At 42.8% G+C, this 19628-nt stretch overlaps 1 protein-coding gene across 6 annotated transcripts in view; it reads left to right on the top strand.

Moving 5' to 3' along the window:
* The window catches only part of GRIN2B (glutamate ionotropic receptor NMDA type subunit 2B), a 224926-nt gene that overhangs the window by 24805 nt on the left and 180493 nt on the right, over positions 1-19628 (top strand). For all 6 annotated transcript variants that reach the window (XM_038153482.1, XM_038153478.1, XM_038153480.1 and 3 more), the window contains one exon: positions 11796-12224. In XM_038153482.1, coding sequence (XP_038009410.1) covers positions 11814-12224 — 411 coding nt within the window. In that variant the 5' untranslated portion in view covers positions 11796-11813. The remainder of the gene's footprint in view (positions 1-11795; positions 12225-19628) is intronic.

The raw sequence follows: 19628 nt of genomic DNA, 5'->3' as shown, positions 1-19628 counted from the left end.
TAAAAAGGTTGGGATACTGCAAGTTCAGAGGTACCTGTAAGAGTCACTAATTAACTGTGGTGAACTTGTCACAGCTGTATTTCTTCCCCCAGCTTCCAGGGCTTCTAGTTGTGGGCTGCTGTAACTCATGGTCCGGTCTAAGGGCATGGGGCCTCAAAATTACATGTGAGGACTTCTCCATGAATCCCAGATTTCTGGCACCTCTGATACTGAAGCCCCAGACAGGACTCTTGGGGTCTGCAGGCTCCTGGATTTGGTTTGGGAATGAGCTAGAGCTCCCAAGATTTTTTGTTCAAAGCCTGCTGGCTCTGGTCTGCCCACCTTCCCCCTGATCAAATTCAATCCAGGCTCTGTATTTTGGAGACCCATGCCTAGGTGATCTCCTTTTTGAGTTTCTGCAAGTGAATTGAAATGGAACTGGGCTTTACATTTCCACTGTCCAAGAGCTGCTGGAACCAGACCTCCTGGATCTGTGTCAGACCCTCAGGACAGATCTCTTGATGAAACAGGAGTTTCCTAGGACTGGTTGGAAGTTGCCTGGAGGATGGACCCTGGTGCTGAGAAGAGCTGCAGCTCCACCCCTGGAGGCTGGCTGCCCATGGCAGCTCTGCCTCCCTCACCAAAGCTCCGCATTGCTCTTGCTCTTCCTTGCCAACAAGGCTTAGGACCAGGTGAAATATATAATGAGTTAAGATATTTTTGTGAGCATAAGCTTAACAAACCTGCAGTTGCTAACATGTTTCATCAAAAACTACAGATCAGCAGGGTTTTCAATTTGAGTCAATGTGGCAAAGTCGATATTGAGTATCAAGAATTAGCTTGGCAGTTGCCAAGTATTTGTGGTATTACAGGATTTCCTTTCTCTCTGCTCGTAGCTAAACTAGGATTTATTGTCCTCAAGATCTTGGACATACAGGTTTTAATACACTCTCTTGGGATCCTGTGAGTAATGTTGGGTATGATCTCACAAGAAGACATTGCTGCCTTCGGGTAAGTGCAGTGGAAAGCAATAATAATAATCTCAGCTGCTGTAGCTTCTATTGCTTGAGAGTCAAAAGTACTTTAAATACCATAAATAATTAAACATTCCAACTCTATGAAGCAGAGAAGATGCATCTCCATCTTTCTGATGAGGAGAATAAGGCAAAGCGTGAGAAAAAAAACAATGGCATTTACACTTTCAAAAAATGCTTATTGGTTTTAGATGGTGATATGAAGGATTAGAACAAGACTTCACCTGTTGTGGTTTGTTCCCTCCATGCTCTTAAGATTTAAACCCAGACAATGAATGGTGTGAATACAAGTGAGCTAAGAGGTAAAAAGGATGGACCAAAAATATGACAGTGCTTAAAGTGGGAAATGGAGCCATGAAGAACAGAAAAATGGATTGGAGAAAAATGATGGATGGAGAAGAGTGGTAGAGTAGGACATACATTGCAGCTTGAAGGAAGTTGATAGGGAACATTGAAATACTGGATTTTTTTTTTCCCTAAGCCCTCTTATACTATTTTAAAACTAAACTGATCTTAAAGTATTAAGGAGCCAGGGCTACACTTTCTCCATAGTATTGATTTTTATTTACTGGTATTCAGTATTGTGACAATTGTGTTCTTGACATGTTATCTCTTACTCTTGTTGCTAATGCTTCTTTTTCCTGCTGCAAAAATAAGCTATAGTAACTTTTGTGTAGAGCAGATGTGGTCCAAGGGAGCTGAACTGCACCATGATGAAGTCACTGGTGGAGCTGGTCTGGGAGTTGACATGGGCTGGTACCTCCTCGCATGCACTCACTGGCATGAGGAGGAATGAAATGTGGAATGAGCTACTGGGAAAGGTGCCTGAAGTAGCCAGCATCAATGAATTTGAGAGGCTGGAGAAAACAGAAAAAAAAAAAAGGCATGGAAATGGCATTCAGCTGAGCCAAATCTGGTCTGTTTGGATTGGGTCTTCCCATCCCTGTCCCTGAAGCATCAACAGCCGGTGATGAGCTGTGGTCCTGACATAGCTTTGCCTGTGTATCTTTCCTTCACTGCAGCGCTGTAAATATGATCGAGTGCTGAGCAGAAGGAGAGGTCAGTGGCTGCTGGGCTGGGTCCCTCCAATTGGGAGAGCTTTCTGGACACTGCTGATTGAAGGTCTCAGTAAGATGAATTGGCCCTGACCTGTCATACAATTGCAGGCACAGCATGGTCTGGTGCACAGCACTAATGTACTGTGAAAGCATATTGTATCCAGCTGCTTGATGGCTGGTCCCTTACTGGTCATTGAACTCAGAAAGTTAGGGAAAGGGAAGAGAGTTGGGTTGGAAGAAGAAAGAGGGAAAGGACAAGAAAAATGAGAGGATCACAAATTTTTTTGATTTGCAGTTATCAATTCTCCAGTTATCCTGGCTTTAGTGTTTATTGTAAGGATCAAGCTTTTCTAAAGTGATAAGTGTTTTTTGGGATGCTTCTGGATAGGGAATGTACAGCTCCAAATACCTTCAATTGTACCCTTTTAGGTGTCATACATTTGTCTTGCCTTATTATTACTCTGGAGTAGACTTAGTTTTATTTTTCAGTAAGTAACGATAATGGGAACATAAAAGTCCTTTACCAAGGATCAGAGTGAGGAGAAGGGAGGGATCAACAGACAGGCAATCACAAAGAAGGAGACTCAAACCAAAGTTTTCTGGGTAGTCCTCTATCATTTCTAGTGGCCTGACCTTTGACTCTTCTTGGCTTCAGTGACCTTGTCATGCCTATTTCCACATGCTAAACCCATTAACTCGGTCCCTTTCACTTCCAGATTAATTCCCTGTCTTATTTCATAAACAAGGCTGGCACTGTCACAGGGTCCCTTGGTGACTAAACTTCACTTTCCAAAATGCTACACAGCAGTGGAGAACAAGAGGCCACAAGGCTCCTGAGGGATGTTGGTGGGTTGTGAAATGTGGCCCATCCACCTCTGCAGCACTGCAGCTTTGTCCTGGACCAGCTCAAGGATGCATCTCTCTCTCCACACCACTACCTCCACTTAGCAGCTCTTTTGTCCTCATCACATCTTGGTGCTTCAGGCATCAAGTCACCTTTTCTGCCATTTCTACTGTCTGTAACACATTCATAAGAGTCTGATCAGGCCTGGTGAACCCTGGCACTCTGCTTTAGGGCTGTTTCAGATTTGCTGTAGCAGTGCCATCATGAACAGAGGCAGTGCATATTTTTTCCTACCTTGTCCCTGCTGCATGGGTTCCAAAACTGGAATGTGCACCCATGAAGATCTTTTTTAAGGGATGGGCAGCTTTATGCTGCTTTTAAAACTGTATCCTGTGTGATACACTATATGTGAGAAGATAGGCAGCAAACAATATGACTGTGTCCAAAGTGCAAGTGTAGTTTGAGGCTGTCTCCCTCTGACTCAGATGCCCTTTCTAGAATTCTCAGACTTAGAGAAGAAGGAATCACTCAATTTTGGCCTAAAAAAGAAAATATTTTCTTTCCTGTTTATGGTATATTTAAAAAAAAGGATTCTGATTTTTTTTTGCTTTTACACTGTTTACATCTGACATCCAAATAATTTAACACTGTCTCTTGATGTGAGACCTTGAGTAATCAGTGGGGATCTTGGCACTGGTGTGGAATTTGGCAGCTGCCTTTGAGAGCCAGTGCAGACTCTGTTTACCTGCTCTGTGTTTTCCTCTGAAGGAAATGATGCAGGGAATGAGCAGGTACTGAGCGAGGTGCATGAGAGAGCCTGGGAAAAAATAAATTTCCCATTTTATTTCCACCATTGGAAATTAAAATTCTCCTTGTTTTTTAAATTTTGAAATTTATTGTATCAATCTGTCAATGCACAAAATACAGAGTTGATTAAAGTTGAATAGAAAACCTCCAATTAATACATCAAATAATGAGAAATGCCAAGGATGTGCTTTTCCAAACCATCCAAGTGAAGTTAAATGTGCGTTTCTCATGGTTATTAATGGATCGGAGGTATTTAAATCCCTAGCTTTTGGAAATTGCGGTCTTTAATATCCTCATGTTATTAATGTGCTGTCAATTCCTGCTTGGAAATGAAAACTGGAAGTGGAGAATTAAGAAAGGAAGGAAGGGATTGTCCAATGGATTTTCAGAGGGCTTCAGTTCTATTTAAGAGGCAAACCTGGCATTGCTCTGCGCAGCATTCTGCTGCCTGTTTAAACTGAGTCTTGCGCTTCAGGAGGCAAAGCTGCTGAATTTCAGCCATGCTGAAATCCTGTGGAGGGGCCCCCACATGCAGCAGCGTGTCCCTTGAGTTGGATGGTCTCGCTCTGAGCCGAGATTCAGTTCTGAGCTGGGGCAGACAACAGTTGCAAGTGGGAAATGTGTATGCCTCGTAAGCTTTGAAATCCCTTGTTTCAAGCGGAGCATACACATGCATGGAGTGACAGCTGTGGCAACTGAACCCTCCAGGTGGTGAGGATATTTCAGTCTCTGGCAGGGAGGACCTGTCTCAACCCGCTAAACTTCTCTAAGCAGGATGCTGGGGGAAGGGTGAGATCCTGGCAGGGGAATAGTGGTTCTAGCCTGGCTCCGCAAGCCAGGCTTGCAGAGAGGGGTGGCTGTGCCAAGCCTCTCTGCTCTGGCATTTAGAAGCTGGCACTGGGCAATGCCAGACTGACCTGCTGTCTCTCTTAATGGCTTTTGTGTGTGTGACACTGAGTCCTGCAGCTCTGCACGTGTGTGCCAGTCTGGGTAAGCAGGTCAGACCCACTCCTTTGCTCCCTCGCCCAGCCATTTCCTTCATTCTCCCTCGCTCATCCTGATGGGGATCCAAGGGGATTCGAATTATGAGGAGCAATAAACACAGCTGAACTTTTCCTGCAGCAGAGGAAAGTCTCAAGGGGTGATCAGATAACCACCTACAAGCATTTTCATGGTGGAAACGGTGAGTTGAGAGGGAGAAATGGTTTAGGCTGAATGAAGGAGATATTACTAAAGTTACAGGATAGCTGAGCAAAGAGAAAATTTAGGCTGAGTTTAGGGATATGTTTCAAAATATGAGCCATCTCCTAGCAGTGGTAATCTTATTGTTTGAGTTGTTTCAGAGCAGGTAGTATGCTAAAGCAGGTCCTGTAGACAGTAATCCTGAAGTGACTGGGGGAAGGGCACGACTATTAAGAAGAGGATTTTAATTTTTGATTTCTATGAATCATTTGGTGTTGGTCTCAACAGAAGGTTGCAGGCTGTGGCTGTATAAGCTATCAGCTGTGATATGTAAAATATGTGGGTGGGAGGAAGTGGGAAGGACATTGGGAACTTACCCTTGGGCAAGCTTAAAATAATAAGGCATAGTTCTTCATCTATTGGGAATGATATGGGTCTAATTGATGATCAAAGCCTTTTTTGTACTGCCTTAAGTGCAGGGAGAGAATTGCTCTTCTCCTTTGCATGGGTTAGAGAAGGGGAAGCACTTTTTCACCTTATTCTTGCATATACCTGTTGGATAGACAGAGGCAAACTAGCGTCTGATGTATCTGACACTGCCCAAGTCAGGCAGGAGTTTGTACTTGGTTTAGTAAAGAAAGAACAGCTCTAAAGAAAATAAATAGATACTAGAAGTAAACATATGTGCTATTTTCCACCCAGTGTCTATGGAAAGAAAGCTAACAGTGAGGTAATGAGGGAGCTCCATGGGCTTTGAAGGCTTTGGCTGGGGGTATGTGATGCATCCCCCAAAAGCACAAGGCTGACTTGGGAGAAATTAGGGAAAATTGGAAACATTTTGTATGTTAGATAGAAATGGATCTGTGGGATGTTACAGGCATGGACAAAGGTACGTGTTGGAGAGGGAGTGATTGTGAAGAGTAGAAAGAAGACCTGTCCAAAAGACCTTGGAGGAATGTTTCTGCCACTGTTGTAGGAGCATTTGTAGCTCAGAATGAGAATATTAGTGATGTCCAAAGCTAGTTAAAATAAACTAAACCATATCAGTTTTCATCTGAAACTGCTGAAATGCCCTTGGAGGGCTGTTAACTCAGGGTCACCATAATAAACCCTTTTGGTCCGGGTGCTGGATTGTTGCATTCACCACTGTGTGTGGCATTTCCATTGTCCCTAGTCTCTGCCATCTTTCTGCTCTGAATGTATGGAGACTTTCCTGCAGCATCATTCATTTTGTTTATCAGCACCTGAAGTGTGCAGGTGCTTTCAAGACACATCTATTGTGCCCCAGATCCATCCTCCTCTTGTGTCTGTTGACAAAATTCCTGGAACAACAGGGCTGTGAGCCAGAAGAAGATTTATGGGCACTTATGTCACCTATGTGGTAAGCAATAATACGGGAAACAGCAGCACAAGAGTTGTTAATGTACAAATAGCCTGGGCTGAAGGTGTGGTAGGATAATAGTTACAGCAGTGTTAGAGGAGGAATGCCTCTTCAGAGGTACACAATATGCTGCATGTCTACATTGCAGAGTAACCATGAGATTGAGAGCATGTCCTAAGCTGAAACTGGGTCATCAAAAATCAGAGAGATGGAGAAACTTAGGTGTAAATTGTGGTGTGGTTTATAGCTTTAAACTCCAGCTCTTCGGAATAAGAGTTGATAAGGTTCCAGTCTGTCCTGCCTCTTTTTTTCCATGGTTCTTCTTAGCTCCTTCAGTTTGCCCATAAGGCAGGTAGTAGAAAAATGATCAAAATGCCACCAGTCTTCTGTCATTGGTAAATACAGAAATAGTGTTGTTCTTTGATCTGGATGTACTTGTATCTCCTTGTGGGAGAGCCCAGTAGCCATCTAGTGCAATGCTGACTTCCCTACAGCTTCTTCTAGTGCACTTGTTCTCGGGTGGTGTGTTGGATGCCAGGCCCAAAGCACCTTCGAGGTTTTTAAAGTATTTCACAGGTGAGATGGATTTCTTCCTACCTCCAACTAGATCCTGAAACATAAGGATTGGTTTTGGGTTCATTGTCTGGTACTGCTCAAACTGTCAGAGAAATGAAGGCATTGTGAATTAAGATGCTGTCAAAGGTGAGCAAATGCCAAAGGGTAATGCTGATGTCTCACACTGGGTCTGGCAGGACATCTGTCTTTAGGTAGTAATGGGGCTGAGGGTGTGATAGTGGTGAGGCCTGGAATTGGGCTAGTGATGAGAGAAGGGTTGGGAATTAGCATTGCAGCTGGTACAGATACAAAATTAGCTGCTGAATTCAGATTCTGTGGCTTGAAGTTTAAGCAGTGCTTAGAGCATCAGAGCTCTCAGTGAGCAGAGACCAAAAACCACTGGGATAGGAACTTCCTTGTGTCCCTCCAATGAAGCATAGGAGGGGGAGGCTGGAGGTAGGCTTTTCATTCTCCCATATGGAGCCAGTATCCCTGTGAAGTTTCCTTTGATAATGGCTAGGGGCATTGTTCAGCCTCCTCTCCCAAGCATTGTCTCCCTCTTAATTAGGAAAGCTGCCTTCAAGACAGCTTTTTGTCTGGAACTGCAGTATTACATGACTTCCTTTTCTCTTGCTGTCTTGAGCTTGGAGACTGGGTCTGGGGAGCCTGCAAACACCCTTCCTAGAGGGTATTGTGCAAGGCTACCTAGAAGGCATGATTGCAGCAGGAGCAGGTACCAGTGTCAGCACACAACAGAACTACCCCCAAAATCCTGTGACCAGCCCTTGTTCTGCCTCAGTTTCTTTACCTGACCTGAATATGGCCTGGCTTTGCTGTACACTGCTGGAGTAATAGTCTGTTTACAGTTAACCTGGTTGAATGAACAGTGACCTATTTGTATACTTTCTGTATTTTGAAATATCATCCAGAACTATCTCTTAATGCTGAGCTGTATTTTGCCTGTGCAGCCTAATAATTTTCTATTAATACTTATCTTAGGTCTGATCCACGTAAAAGTGCAGTGTCAAGTAAGGTTTTCGTGATATTTTTAAGCAATCTAACCTTTGGTCCTGGCTAAATTCCAATTGGAATAATTACTGTCTGACTACCTACATTCCTCTTGCATTTTCAATTGGAGAAGTTAGCTTTCACTTCCCATTTTGAAAGTGATTGTGTAACATTGCTCTGCAGTAAGTACACACTGCATTCCCCTACAGTGGTAGATATATTTTATTGGTAAGTAAAATAAGATTATAGAGGTATAATGATTTTACTGGCATGTTTATACCTAAATATAGATATGTCTGTAAAACTACTTTATCTAATGGCCCTACCATATATTATTTTCTAGGGAGTCAGAGACAATATAATAGTGTGCAGTAATGTGTAAAGAATTTTACGTACCAGTCTGGAGTTTGGGATTTACTAAATTGTTTTGGAGTGCCATAATCACAGAAAATACTTCAAACACTGTGTGGCCCCACACCACCTCTAAAGGAAAATCTGTTCATGTGAAATACTTGGTAATAAAATATATTTGCATGTTTTTATAATCATTCTTGACTGGTGAAATTATACTGTAAAATTATTAAAGTTTCTTGAAACGACAAACAGTAAATGTCCTATTTTACAGCTGTAGCCTTGTCAGGTGCTTATGAATTTCTTTGTGTGTGACTTTCTTCATCCCCCATTTCACTGGAAACAGGAACACACTTAGGAGGAGGTCTGCATGCTGACTCCAGTGCTTTCTTAATTGAGTACTGTGAATGTTTGCACTTGAACACTGTGGAAATCATGGACAAAACTTGTTGCTCTGTATACAGAAACACATTTTCACAGTAGTTCTGGGCTCCCCTAAATCTGATAATAAGTCTGTGGTGGTTTACACCTGCCTTGTCTCTACTAGCACACATTCAAAAGGGGCATGCAGTGAGCCAGACCAGAGGAGGAACACGAAGTGAGGTTGGTATTGGGATGTCCTTTCTGTCCCTTTCTCTAACAGCCAGCCCATGAGAGCAGCTGTTTGAAGAGTGGCTACTGACCTGAACACAAGTCAGCTCCAAGGAGGGAAGGGATTGTAACACCATAAGCATCCCTGATTTAGTCTTTGAGCAGCTCACCCCTATGCTGCCTTGTGGGAGCTGAATGGTGAAAACCACACTCAGCCCTGGGTTGGGTGTGATTTATTGATGTTTTCCTGCCTTATCACATCCCCAGCTCCCATCCTATGAGGGAGCCCAGCCTGGACCTGGTACCTGCTATTCCCTTGGAAGAACCCTGCTGTTTGTCACACAGACTGCCCATGGAGCGCCTGAAAGCCATCGTGAGCCTGACAGATGTGTTATGTGTGAGTGAGAGATGGAGGGAGAGATGTCTTGGCTGCTACGACACAGGCTACCTGAGCATTGCTCTGCCTGATCCAGAGAGGGCTTATGGCTGAGGATCCAAACTGGAGATGGCAGGTTGACTACTGAGCCCCAGACAACCTCCTCTTTGAATGAGCTTCTTCCTAGCCCTGGCTGCTCCCCTGCATATCTGGCAAAAGCCTGAGGATCTGGCACTGAGCAGATAACTCCATCTTGTATTGAATGGAAAAATCTGCCTGAGTGGGGCACAGACACCCAACAGATTGGCACCTATGTACTCTTCAGGATCTGGGCTGTCTTCTCCCACTTGGAGGTAGATGCTACAGATTTATTGGCTTTCATGCAAGTGAAGAGTAGGGAATAGGTTTCTTGGCTGCCATTTTTCCTACTGGGAGAAGCATGTGCTTGGGCGTTAAGGCTGACAGCTGCCGTGACTGCCTGTATAGCTCCTGCTTGAATGCTACCTGAGCCCTGGGTTGGAAGGCCCTATAAATTATTCCTGGTGGGAAAGGCGCTGGGAAAAACCTACACTCTCCTCCCTGGGCATCACAACTAGCCATTGTCTAACCAACCATAATACACTGTATGAGTCGATGCAGAGGGACTGCAGGAGACATACTTTAAGAGGACGAATATAGCATTTAAGTGAGTGAGCAAGAGAGTGAGAGACAGAGAGCGTACAGAGTGCATTAAAGTTAATAAAGCATTGCAGAAATGGGGACTGCATTTCACTGTGAAGGAATCTAATTTAGTGACTCGTAATTGGAGGATAACAGTCATACTGGAATGAAGTTAACTGTTCATTTTGCCAAACTCTCAAAGTCTCTTGGTTCTCCTTGTGAGCATCTCTCAGAAAGTGAATCCTTTGGAGAGCTTAGAATCGATTGGTGCTTCACACCCACAGTCCCTTTCAGCTTCTTAAGTGGATTTGGTTTCTCCGGTGCATATTTATTATCTATTTTATTATCTGCTTATTTATCTGGTAATCTCAATGCAGATACATCCTCTCTGCTTAGCATGACAATGAGGGAGCAGGTGTTGAGCCCATGTGTTCTCTTGGGCAGGGCAAGATGGGGCCTCTTGGGCCTTTTCCCTGTGGGTGGCTAGTGTCAGCTAGGGTTGTTTTTGGACTTCCTGCTTCCACAAAGTTTTGCCAGCATTGTCCCTGCTGCTGGTGCTTTCTGTTAATTTGATAGAGGCATGTGTAGCAATGAACAGTGTGGAAGAGTCCCATTCTTGGGCACCCAAGGCCAGAGGTGTAGCACAAAGAAGTCCAGGGCTGGTGTATTTATTTCAAGTATGCCTGGCTGCTGAAGAACAGAATTCTGGGCATGAGTAGCTAAGCAGGACCTGTTGTGCTGAGGGAAAATCTTCTTTAGTTTGAAATGCCTGAAATCTCCTTGGGACATCAGTGGGCATACCAAGCAGTGGGTATGCCTGGGTGGGCATACCAAGCAGTGCTACCTCCAACAGGTGCGATGGGCAGATGGGGGGGACACTGTTCTGTTGTCTCTGATATTTACACTGCATGGGTGCTGTAAGAATTAGTTCATTAGCGTTTGTAGAGTGCCTTGAGGATGAAAAGTGCTGTGGAAATGTGAACTATTATTAAAGCGGGACTGAATAAAGAGTGAGGAACAGTCCCGCAGGGAACTGTCCCAGTCAGGCAGGGGCTAGAGAGATGACCTCATCAGGTTTTTTTTCATCTCTGCTGTTGTGATTACAAAATAAAGTGTGGACATGCTCAGGGAGAAGATTAATGTAGCATGCCTGGCTGTAGTAGCTGAGGGCAAACCATTGTAAGCTCTGTTGGCATTTCTACTTCTGTGCAAACACAGCTGTCATATGGACTTGGAGGATCCTGATCCAGTTTTGGCCATGACAGCTGGGAAATTTTGTATTCCTGTTTTTCCTTTTTTTTTTTTTTTTTTTTTTTTCTTTTTAAAGAATCCTGTATTGGTGAAAAGCATACGGCTGACTGTATTACACACTGGAGCTGCGAGTGTCCTGGTGGTGTATGCAATGGAGACACACATACATATACATCCAATGACCTTGCCCATTTGTCCTCACTTTATTCTGGAGGGACTGTGCTGAGAAAGGAAAAGGGAGTCCCTATCTGCCTGGTCTCCTCAGTCTCCCTGCCTGTACCTCCAGCATAAGTCCAAACTGATTGCAAGCACCAGTCATTCCTTTGTGTTGAGGGTGAGCACTCTGACATGGGCTTGACATAAGCAATTAATTTCACAAAGACAGCTGATCAGCTGTCAAAGGACAATTCTCTATCACTTTTGACTTGGGTCTCAAAGTGACACAGGACCTGAGAGATGACATGATCCCATCTTCTGCTGACAGCTGTTCTCTTAAGTGATGCCAGACTCTGAAGCAGGGGCTGGACTGGTCTGACCCCCCCAACTTTAACAGAGCCCTGAATGTAGCCAAAGGGCTCGGCACCAGACTAGAAGGATTCTTGGGAGGAGAGCTAGTGGCTGAGCAAGATCAATGGATCTACCTTGAAGGCTGAGTGCATGATTGACTTGTCAATTAATCACTTTGTTTTACTTTCCCCCTTTTTTCTTCCTCACTCAGGGAGTGTAAGAGCTGAAGATGAGGCCCAGGGTGGAGTGCTACTCTCCAAGGTTTTGGCTGGTGCTGGCAGTCCTCGCAACAACAGGGAGCGGGGCCCATGCCCAGAAAAGCCACCCGAGCATTGGCATTGCAGTCATCCTGGTGGGGACCTCAGACGAAGTGGCCATCAAAGATGCCCACGAGAAAGATGACTTCCACCACCTCTCAGTGGTGCCTCGGGTGGAGCTGGTGGCCATGAATGAGACAGATCCCAAGAGCATCATCACCCGCATCTGTGACCTCATGTCTGACCGGAAGATCCAAGGGGTGGTATTCGCTGATGACACAGACCAGGAAGCCATTGCCCAGATCCTGGACTTCATCTCTGCCCAGACCCTCACTCCCATCCTGGGCATCCATGGAGGCTCCTCTATGATCATGGCAGATAAGGTAAATTTGAATGAGCTTCCTTCTATTGCAGACCTGTGCATCCAAATGTAAAACAAAGAGAAGTATCTTATTCTGTGATCCTCAGGTGGTGTCTCATGGGGCCAAAGGCTTGGGGGATTAGACAGCTTCAGATTCAAAGACAGATTAAAAGAGCTAACTGTGTGTAGCACTACTGAGAAGAGCCTATTAATCATGTGGAATTATCTGCAACAGAGAAAAACTGAGGAGGGAAAGAAGCAGGTAGAAGAGACCCACAAAAAAATCAGCCCTTTTCTTCTTCCTGAAGAAGGGTAAAGAGCCCCTGACAATTGTAAATTTTTAAAGGTTTTATTTTTGCTTGTGTTTTACTTTAGAAGAGCCAGGGATCATAGCCTAGGTTTTTTCCTGCATGTAGCTGGAGGACATTGTGGTATTTTCAGGGATGCTTAATACAGCTCTTACATCTTAATTGGAATATAATTGAATCTTTAATAAAGCTATCCTCTCTATAAAGTGTTCATTAGCTCCTGAAGTTAAATAGGTGTTAGCTGAAGTGACTAATCAGTCTGAACCAGTCCAGCTAAATCTTTCTTTTTTCTACTGCACTACTTTGTTCCTTCATGTCACAGGCATTTCATTGTTTTCCCAAACCCTAGCCAGTCTCTAAAGAATTGCTACACAAACAAGCCATCCTGCTACTGCTTTTGAACAGGGCAAGATGCAGAGAGGGAGTAGCATCTTTGGCCAGCTAATAACTCTTAGTAAAGCCTCCATGGGGTGCAGGTGGACCTGATACAAGTCTTCCACCTTTCACAAACAGGACATGCAGCAATTCACACCTGAATGTGCATTTGGCCAGATAGTGTGGCTAACAGTGGCCTTGGGGCTACTGTTGGCCAGTGGGAACATGTGAGAGAAGCTGGCTGTCCCTTTTCCTGCAGGCTTGAAGCCAGACAGTCAAGGCCAAGGCTTTTATTGAGAAGACCTCTTGACCATTCTTTGTGCATCCCAAAGAAGTAAATAGGGATGCAAGCTGACAGTCTTTTTCTTTTACAGATGGCTCTTAAGTGAGTCTGAGACATTTACCTAGGCAGAATCAGGCCTAATTGAATGAAGGGCGAGAACTGGCTTGGCCACTATGGCAGCTTTTCCTCAGAAAGAGATATAGTGAGATGAGAAATCCAGGCACATTCTCTTTTATTTACCTTGCAAGTAAATTATCCAGTGCAGGCTACTGAAGGTGCTAACAAATTATTTTCTCACTTTTTGACCAACCGTTCAGTTGCCAAATAACACATGGTTAGTATTCAGTGTTATTTTCTCGTATTGGCCTTCAAACTGAAATAGTCACCGAATAATCGTGGGCCTTTTTTCTCTCACTCCTTGAATAGTTGCACATGTGTTGAAGTCCCACTGCCCTATTCCACCCACAGTGAAGCTTTTTTGCTTTGGAGGCCAGGCAGGCAGCAATGCTGCATCTTGATGCTCTCCTGCCTGCTGTGTTGCATGGTTATCTATGTCTGCGCAAAGGAGGGTTGGAAGCAGTGCTCAAGTGCTGCATTTCACACTTGGGGTGACATCTTACATCTTTGAACAAGTGTAAGAGTTACTGACAGAAGACCTCCTAAGCACTAGGAAAAGTCCTTGTGACTTTGAACATGGCAGGCCAAATTCTGATTTCAGATTCCCGCAGTGTAAATCCAGCGTGGCCCCATTGCCTTTGGCAGGATTAGATCAGATTTATGCTGCTGTAATTCAAAGAGAAATTTGGCCTATTGAACTTTGAAAAGATTTTTCTTTCTACCTGTCCCTAGTCTCTCCTTAGGAAGGCAGCATCTCCTGCCACTGCCCTGTGTACCCCACTGGCTCGCTTCTAAAGAGCATTCTGGCAGGCAGGCAGCCCACAGGGAGCTCAAAGGTGGAAGCCTTATGAATGGAGACTTCTGTTTTACCAATATTTTTCTTTTTTTTTGGTAGTTTTGCAGACAGGAGGTTTGCAGGTTATGTACAAAGATGTGCAGTTTTAAGAAAGGCCAAGGTTTCTTTGAAAAATAATTTGAAAAGGCTGACCTTTACAACTTCTGATCCACAGGTGTGTAATCTTTAATGGATAATATTTATCTGACGAATTGAATTAAAATATGGTAGAGTGTAAATACACTGAAATTCTACTAAAAATACTGAAGTCAGCCTGGTAAGTCCTTCAGCAATTTATTTTCCATGGAGGGCCTTGACAGAGGCTTTGCTTTTAGTGACTCTTAGTCATATTCTTTGCAGATGAGTTGTGTGGCTGAGGTTTGATCCTGCAAGCATGGAATGCTTCTTTCAGCATCCCCTCAACGCCCACAGCAGTCAGCTGTGATTGAACTTGCTCAGCATTTCACAGGTTCAGATCTGCACTTACAGCTTTGTTATGCTCCCCGTGTGTTTGTGATCAGTAGTGCCAATGCAAACCTAAGGAATGCCAGAAACCACAAATGTCTTGGTGTGACAGATAAGCCCCTCTTTGCTGGAGTTTAATGCAAAAAAACTCCCCACCTTTCCTGGAGCAGCATGTGAAATTCTGTTTTACCTTCAGTGAGGGTTTAGTAAGTGTTCTGTTAGGAAATGTGGGTCATGTGTAAAAAGGGCTTTTTAATGTACCATACAGCTGGTAAATTGAGGCACAAAAGGGCAGGCAAAAAAAAAGAAGAAAATTAGGATTTCAAGCCCAAATTTTCTTTTGTCCTGTATATAAAGACAGAAATATTGTATAAGGTGCACAATACGCTGGCTTTATCTCAGTTAATATTCATCTAGAAGTTTGCTACCCACCAGCTGGAGGTCTAGGCTACCATCAGTGGTAATGGAGACACCAGCTGAGGACAATTCGCCCCACCCAGTTCGGGGTGCAGTGAAATGCTCATGGGATAGTCCTGTGTCTCCCCACCGATTACTGAAGAAGGCTGCACCTCAATGTGTTCATGATGTCTCAAGTTAAATGCCATGAATCCTGCCCTAGGTGTGACATGGCAGGTGGAGGTATGTTGATATAAGTGTAACATCCTTTTTTCTTGATTTTTTTCAAACTCACATTCTTTAATATTGTACTTGATTAGATTTTGTAAATAATGTTTATATTTTATTTATTTAGTTTGTTTTTCCTGTATTTTGCCTTTTTCCTCTGAAAAATAAGTATACAGGAATTCACATGTTTTTCCTGTTTTCACTCCTTGGTGCTTGTGTCTCTAATTCCACCTGCTTACCTGTTACAGAGTGTTACATTTAATTTCTGACTAATCTGGCATAAGAAGAATTGACCAGATGATCTGTGTGCACACTGTGATCTGGGTTTAGTTCCAGGAAAGCAGTGAAGCAGAGACACATGATGTGCCTCACTCGAGCTCTGGAGAGGCCGCTTTGCCGAGCGAGAGTTCTGTCACAGCCAGTTCAGTCCCTTGAGCTGGATAAGCATGCCAGCAGTGTCTCCAAATGGAGTGAAGTGCAGCAGTCCTTTTGTTGAGGCTGGGTGGCCTGGGAGTGATGGCTTAGGGGTCCAACAGACCCCAAATTAGTTCCTCTCAGAGGAGCATGGCTGTTGTTCTGGGGCAGGGTAGAAGAGTTCCAGCTCTGTAAGCAAACACCTTATTTTCGTGCTGATTCCTTGAAAAGGACTAGGGCAATAGCATCATCTCACCAGCACCTGTGATTAGAAAGGCAATAGCATTGATCAGTGGTGGTCTGTGTTTAATCTGAAATAGATGAGATGGAGAGGAGAGAAATGTGCACCACCGCCAGCGTTAGGTTTCTGTGGTCCAAAAACTTTTCTCGTGGAAGCTTGCCGGTCCCTTCAGTTTGCATGATGTTGCTGCAATGACCTGACTTTGAACAGCTTTGTGTTTCCTGATTTTAAGCATTAGTTTGTATTGTCTAGAGGACTGCAATGCACTTTTGACCAGAAAGCATATCTGCTGGCCTTCCAGCATTGAAAATAATTTATTGTTTCTCCCCAATTGTTTTGAAAGCAGAAATTAAATTGTATGAGGATGCCCTGTGTTAGGAGACTGATGGTGGAAGTAAATCTTCAAGACTGCAGACCAAGCTTCAGTTCAGATAACCACACAAACCAATATCTTGGGTTGTAGACCTGAAACTGGAAATCTGAACTAGGCTTTTCTTCGTTTTCATTTCCGTATTACCTAAAATCAGTTCTGCCCAGAGCTAGGAGGTAAAGGAGCAATCACAAAAAAAAAAAAAGAAAAAAAAAGAAAAAAAAAAAAGAAAAAAGGAAATAACATTTAGGAATGTACATTTATGGGTATCTCAAAGGAAGGGTGAATTGTTATTCTGATTTACAAAACTTACTGCATTGGAAAAGATTTAGCTTCTTGCCTAAAAATGACTACACCATTTGGCTGACTGGTCCATTTTGTAACAATAGACTATTTATTTGTTTTAAAATAACAGAAAAAGGCAACTTGGTAATAATGAATGCAAAAAAGGTAAGAACGGAAAATGATTTGGATTCTCTTATAGCACAGCTGATGGCCATCATTTTAGCTAGAACTGTTCCTCATTACTTCTCAACAGTCACATTATTTTGCCAGAGCTTCTTGTCTTGTGCAGCTTTATAGTAACACAATGGTGCACAGGCAGAAGAGGAAAAAAGTCTTGGAAGAAGAGGATGATTGTTTTCCCAGGTGAAAATCAGTCTTCTCTGTCTCTGCATGCCTTCCTATTCTCTCCAGGGCTTGCCCACAGAGGGGTACACGCAGTATGCATCAGCATGCTGGTGGAAATAGAACGGTAGGAAAGAGTGATCTATTACTCAGCTGTGCCAGTAATATAATTTGTATAAAAGCTGCATAAAACGAACCTGAAATTTAAAATTTGTTCTAAGCCAGATTCTCCTTCCTTTTTTCCACATGGCATGGAACTGGCTTTTTTCTTACTCCCTCCACTAGCCTGTTCTTTTTTCTGTTTATACCAAAGCCGCGATGTTTTCTCTGCCTTTGTATCCCCACTTGATAAATCCCTGTCCACTTCATTTTTGTTTTCGGTAAGATTTCCAAGACGCGTTGTCTCTCTTCTTCAATGCCAAAGGTTGCTGTGATTGCTTCGTGTTTGGGCCATGCTGCTGCAGCTGTCATTTCTTTGGTATTCTGGTGGCAAGCAAGTCCAAATTTGGACAGTGGGAGTAAAGCACCAGGCAAGGAGAGTAGCTGTTGGCCAGAGTGCAGCAAAGTGATGCTGCAGGTACAGGGAAGCCAAAACTAGTTGGATAAGCTGAGCACCTAGATACACACTGAAACCAGGACAAAGTCAAAGACACTGGGACAGCGCTGCTAAAAGCAGAACATCTGTAATTAAAAGGAAAGCACTTTCACTCTTAGGTTTTCAAAGGTTAAGTAATAGGGATGCATAGGGAATGAAAACCTCATTTTTTGGGTGTAAATCTGTTTCATTTCCATTAGGGATGACATCTGAAGTTTTTCCAGCCCTTGTGTGAAGGAAATTCAGTTTAAAAAAAATTTAAAAAGGAGTTAAAGTTCCCTTTGAATGGATTATATGAATTGAAGTAAAATAAATTCCAAACAAAATGATGCTCTGAAGAGGGGAAAAAGGCACATTTTGATCTGTAGACATTGAAAGGTTTCTATCCCTTTTTCCTGCAAAACAAATTTATATGCAGTTCACGTAATTTTACAAAGTGTTTTCATTTCTCTGAAACTGCATTTGATGATAGTAATAGTTTAAATGTTTCTTAAACTTATCTAGTGATTAGCAAAGATGAGTTTGATTTTAAAAATTAAAAGAAATCAGCAGTTTCCCTCCAAGCTCTTAATAATTTTATTAAGGACATGATTAATACACTTCTTTTGCTTTTGGTACTCTCTTGTTTTCTTTTGCTGCCAAAATAAAGCTCTCTGTAGCTCACAAATAACAAACTAAATATAATGAGCCCTCAAATTACAAGTCTGCTGCAAAGGTTGGGGAAAAGGAATGAAAGGTAAGTCACAGAGACATAGACAATCAAAGCCAGTATTGTATGCCAGTGTTGTTTTTCCCTCATGCAGTAAAAAGCCAGGTGGGTCTGTAATTTATGTTTACATCTGTGTCTAATTAACCCATACAAAATAACATTTTCTTTTATCAGATATTAGGAAACCTGGAAATGAACTTTTGAGAGGTCTATCCTCTCCCTAGGGCCAATAAATCCTTAAATGTGAACTTTTATTTTCTAAACAAGAGCTCAAATACTCTTATTAGTATTATTCCAATGAAAATATGACTTTTCAAAGAAATGTATAATTTCTTTTATTAATTACCCTATTAAAATAGTGTCCTTTTTTTTTTTTTTTTTTGTGTGTGTTTGTTTTTGGTTTTTTTTTAATTTTTAAGACTTTCCTCAAGTTCATCTTCACTTTTCTTGGGAGGAACTTATTTCAAGGCCTTGGGGTATTGCTTTCAAAAGTCACAGGAAAAAAAATGTGGAGTTGATTCCTTTCTTTTTGGTTTATCACTTAAAAGCAACAAGAAAGGCTCTTTAAAAAAAACAAAGAAAACAAAATTCTTACAGAAGTGTAACTTTCCATGAAATACCCCTATTGCTTTTTGCCTCCTAATAATTTATACTGGATGCACTTCATGTTTGCCCTGAGCCTTGGACGCCTGATGCTTGAAGGTGTTACATGAGTTTGGGTGGCACAGAATTGGGCAGGAGGAAACCTGGTACCCTGGTGAGACTCATGCCCTGCTCAGGTGCCCTGGGACGCTTCTGGGCTGGGGCAGTGCAGAGGGAGAGGATGGCCACACAGAGGTCTGGGTGCTTTCTTTTAGCAGAAGTTGTCTCAGACAACAAATGTCAAGCAAAAGTGAAGTCTGATTCCTTCACATCAGCCTTCTGCAGCTATTTATAAGCTGTTTTGGTTTGGGTCATAGGATTTTTCCTCCAGGAGTAGAGTGTTCGTTTTCTTCTGTTGTTATAGTGATGTTTTCTTCTAAGGGACAGAAGACCTTTCCTTCCCTAGCTCTGCACGCAACTTCTGCAACCCACCTGAGGTAAAGAAAAGGTGAATTAACCTTGTCACTCCTGTTGCTTAAATGCAATGTTGCCACTGTCTACCTGGAAATAGAACTGTTGAAATCTCTGTGAGGAAAACATTGATTTCCACCCAGCTTAGACCTGGGTGTTGTTGGATTAAGGTTTTTTTAACACTAGGAGTAATTATAGTGAGTTGTTTGATGTTATATGGGCTACTTTTAATTTTTGAGGGAATGTTTTGTTAGGTTTTATTTTTACAAATGAGTTAATATCTTTTTGGTAATTATTGTGGGAACTTATTTAGGTTAGTAATTTTATTCTTAGGGGGTACTGGGGTAGTATAATTTGTGCCTTGATTTTCACACTAATGATATTTAGGTACATCTCCAAATCTGTAAGTG

The sequence above is a fragment of the Motacilla alba genome, chromosome 1A (assembly GCF_015832195.1).
Source record: "Motacilla alba alba isolate MOTALB_02 chromosome 1A, Motacilla_alba_V1.0_pri, whole genome shotgun sequence".
In the NCBI taxonomy this organism is placed as follows: Eukaryota; Metazoa; Chordata; class Aves; order Passeriformes; family Motacillidae; genus Motacilla; species Motacilla alba.
This window is presented reverse-complemented; position numbering and strand designations above follow the sequence as displayed.